Source organism: Lolium perenne, chromosome 2 (assembly GCF_019359855.2).
Source record: "Lolium perenne isolate Kyuss_39 chromosome 2, Kyuss_2.0, whole genome shotgun sequence".
NCBI classification, from domain to species: domain Eukaryota; kingdom Viridiplantae; phylum Streptophyta; class Magnoliopsida; order Poales; family Poaceae; genus Lolium; species Lolium perenne.
In genome coordinates this window covers 281,043,873-281,046,783 of record NC_067245.2, presented here as the reverse complement: position 1 = coordinate 281,046,783, position 2,911 = coordinate 281,043,873, and the positions used below count along the sequence as shown (strand labels likewise).

At 50.6% G+C, this 2,911-nt stretch overlaps 1 protein-coding gene across 2 annotated transcripts; it reads right to left on the bottom strand.

The window, feature by feature from the left end:
• Positions 1-284: 284 nt before the first annotated feature.
• On the bottom strand, positions 285-2,520 carry LOC127336537 (probable purine permease 11). 2 transcript variants are annotated; one of them, XM_051363358.2, is made up of 2 exons: positions 2,337-2,520; positions 285-1,464 (listed from the first exon to the last, which is right to left on the bottom strand). In XM_051363358.2, exons 1-2 carry the CDS (start codon positions 2,371-2,373, stop codon positions 344-346), a joined length of 1,158 nt encoding a protein of 385 aa, XP_051219318.1. In that variant the 5' UTR covers positions 2,374-2,520; the 3' UTR covers positions 285-343. The 2 variants fall into 2 exon arrangements, with proteins under 2 accessions (XP_051219318.1, XP_051219319.1); XM_051363359.2 differs by having other exon boundaries at positions 285-1,518; positions 2,337-2,519.
• Positions 2,521-2,911: the final 391 nt, after the last annotated feature.

Sequence of the window (2,911 nt, the reverse complement as noted above, 5' to 3'; positions counted from 1 at the left end):
CTTTAACTTCAGGCGTTGACACGGTGGTGGTTGTATTGCTATTGCTAGGTCTAGAAGGCTGTAGCAGAACTTTTATTTCTTAGTTTTCTTTACTCTTTTCTTGCTGTGTGCATTCATACTGCCACTACAGTGGGGCGTTGTTGAATTGATATCTTTTAATATTAATATATTTCTTTTATCTAAAAAGATTGCGTATTTGGGGCAATAGGGGAGTAGCGTTCTTTTCTAGCTGGTCTGTAGAAGGAAACAGTGCTATTTGTGTGCTGCGCCAAGCAAACAGGAAGTACTGTAATTTGACTTTCATAGGAAAAAAAGCAGAGTGATAACAAACGTCTCGAGCGTCCTAAACGGCCTCGCCTCCCGCGCGCACCGCGCACACGCGGCATTCTGCCGCTCGCTCCTTCCCCATGGCCGCGCGCCGGCCGTCGAGGAAGTGCTGGTACACGTAGGAGAGAAATCCCCAGAGGGCCATGAGCATTGCGACGGCCTTGATCCCCGTCATCTTGTCCCCGAACAGTACGACCGCGAACACCGGCACCAGCGGCAGCGCCACCGTGCCCGTCACGTTGGCGAACAGCGACGACACCCTGGTGATCAGCCGCAGGTTCGCGACCGCCATGGCTTGCCACGACACCGCCGTCCCCACCAGCGTCGCCACGTACCTCGCCCTCCCGTCCTTGTACGCCGCCATCTCCCCCGGGATCGTCCTCCACTCCCCGGACGCGAACAGCCCGCACACCGTTACCGCCGACGCCACGAGCCCCGTGTAGAGCTGCACCCGCAGCACCCACCGGAACGTCCTGGTCTTGATCACCTTCTCGAAGGTGACCTCCAAGAGGGACAGGATGAGCGCGAAGACGGCGGAGGCGGACAGCGTGAGGATGAACCCCAGCGTGTACTTGCCCGGCGGGAGGTTGCTAGAGGTGCCGTCGGAGGAGGAGCCCACGCCGAGCAGGGTGGCCGAGAAGGTGAGCACCACCACGGAGTTGGCGATGAGCGCCGTGAAGCGCTGCTTGTTGATGAGGCGCGAGGTGATGGAGTTGAAGCCGAGCTGCGTGGCGGCTACCAGCGCGAAGGTGGACACCGGCAGGTACAGCAGCGCGTACGAGTACATGAGGTTGTCGAAGCCGATGAGGATGCCGAGGCCCAGGTAGATGGGCAACATCTTGGACGCCGGCGGCTGAGGCCCGGCGTCGGCGGAGTCCGGCGGCGTCAGGAGGAGGAGGATGGCGATCAGGGGCGATCCGCCGGACTGCGTGAGCGTGGCCATCCACTTACTGTTGCCACCGGAGTTGTAGTAGAGGCGACCGAGGAGGGTGGCTATGGTCTGCCCGCAGAGCACAATGAACATGTCCACCATGACCATCAGCCACCATCGGATGCTGCTTCCCGCCAGCCGTCGACGATCGGCGGCCTTTGACCCCCCGCCGTTCTCGCCATGGCCGGATTCGTGCTCCGGGGTGCCTTTAGTGGACAGAAAAGGCACCGTAATTTATCAAATGCTTCAGTTAAGTTCACCTTTTTGCAACAACAAAAGAAAATTAATTTTCAGTTACGTGTGCTCAAGTGCAGAACAGCAGACTGCTTTTGTGAAGATCTTCTGTTTAACCTTTTCTTAGGCAGGACTCCTCTTTTGTTCTACTACTTAAATCAACCATTATAATTCTGCATAAGCATGGCTTCGCATGGCTATGGTTGCTACTACTATCGCTACAGTATTAATTGATGACAAGCGACGCTTTCTGAATAACTGACTAGTTTCACTTCAATTGATGAATTCGCTTGCTGAAGAACATCTTACTTCCACTCCAACCTCTAAATTTAATTCAGTTACAGCAAGATAAGAGGACGGGCATGGGTCCTATATATTTTGTTTCTCCAATGTTTTTTTTTTCATTTCGAAAGCTGCATCCATCGTGTAGTGAAAGTTTCTTCGCTTCTTCCTCTTCGTATTTTTCCATGAGCAAAATGTTCAGGCGGCGGAGTTTTCGAACAAGAAGAAGAGCAGTTGGGATCGAATGATTAGATGATTTCGATGCTTGTTTGTTGGTTGCTAATTGGTAATTGCTACGGTATTACACTCTCTTCCCGGAGCAAGAGCAAGCCAAGCTGGACTTTCAGGCGCACCCAGAGCATCGGTCACCAAATCAAGACCCTTGTGCTCTGGTCTGGTCCTTTTCTTCACAAACTGACTAGCTTATCACCGATTTAAACCATTCATAAATACAAAATCAAGCAGCACGAACACAGGCAGAGAAAGAAGACGATCTTTTCAGATAATGAAAGAGACATCTACCGCACTGGAAGATGCAACATGCAAAGACGATGTGGGTTACCTCTAATTTGGAGCTGAATTTCTTGAGCCTGTGACATCGCTGCTGTGTGCCGACTGAAACTCGTAAGAACAGATCGAATGGAGGGATGTGTGTTTTTCTTTTCGGTATTCTCTTGTTCTCACACACACCCCTTGCTAACGAGCAGTCTGGTTATGGACCACCCCTGGCTCCTTGGCAGCATATATATTGACCTACTCACCGAATTGTCTAATTCTAGTGAAGATTCATCTATCTGAAGTATGATTGGTTGTTTTCTTTTTCTTTCATGGAGGACCCCACCCCACTCAAACCTGTCAATCGTTGATGCACCATTTAGACCGTGTATGATTGATACGGTTTTGTTTCTCCACGTTGGAATTTTACCGATACGGCGATACTTGGAAAGAAAAGCATGTCTCCTTTGGCGACAGGCTTATCTTAATCAATTCAGCTGTTATTAGTTGTCCAACGTGCATGCTCTCGTTTTTTCAAACCCCTAATAGAGCCCAGCTGGTTGGACTGCTTCAAATCAGCGATAAACACAAAAACAAACACCTCTCAAAATGGAATGGAGTATTTTATTATTATTTGACATA

Coding starts and splice junctions, on each gene's coding strand:
- LOC127336537 (XM_051363358.2), bottom strand. CDS start 2,373: ATGTCACAGGCTCAAGAAATTCAGCTCCAAATTAGAG. Junction 1,465..2,336: donor AATTCAGCTCCAAATTAGAG/GTAACCCACATC, acceptor TGTCCACTAAAG/GCACCCCGGAGCACGAATCC.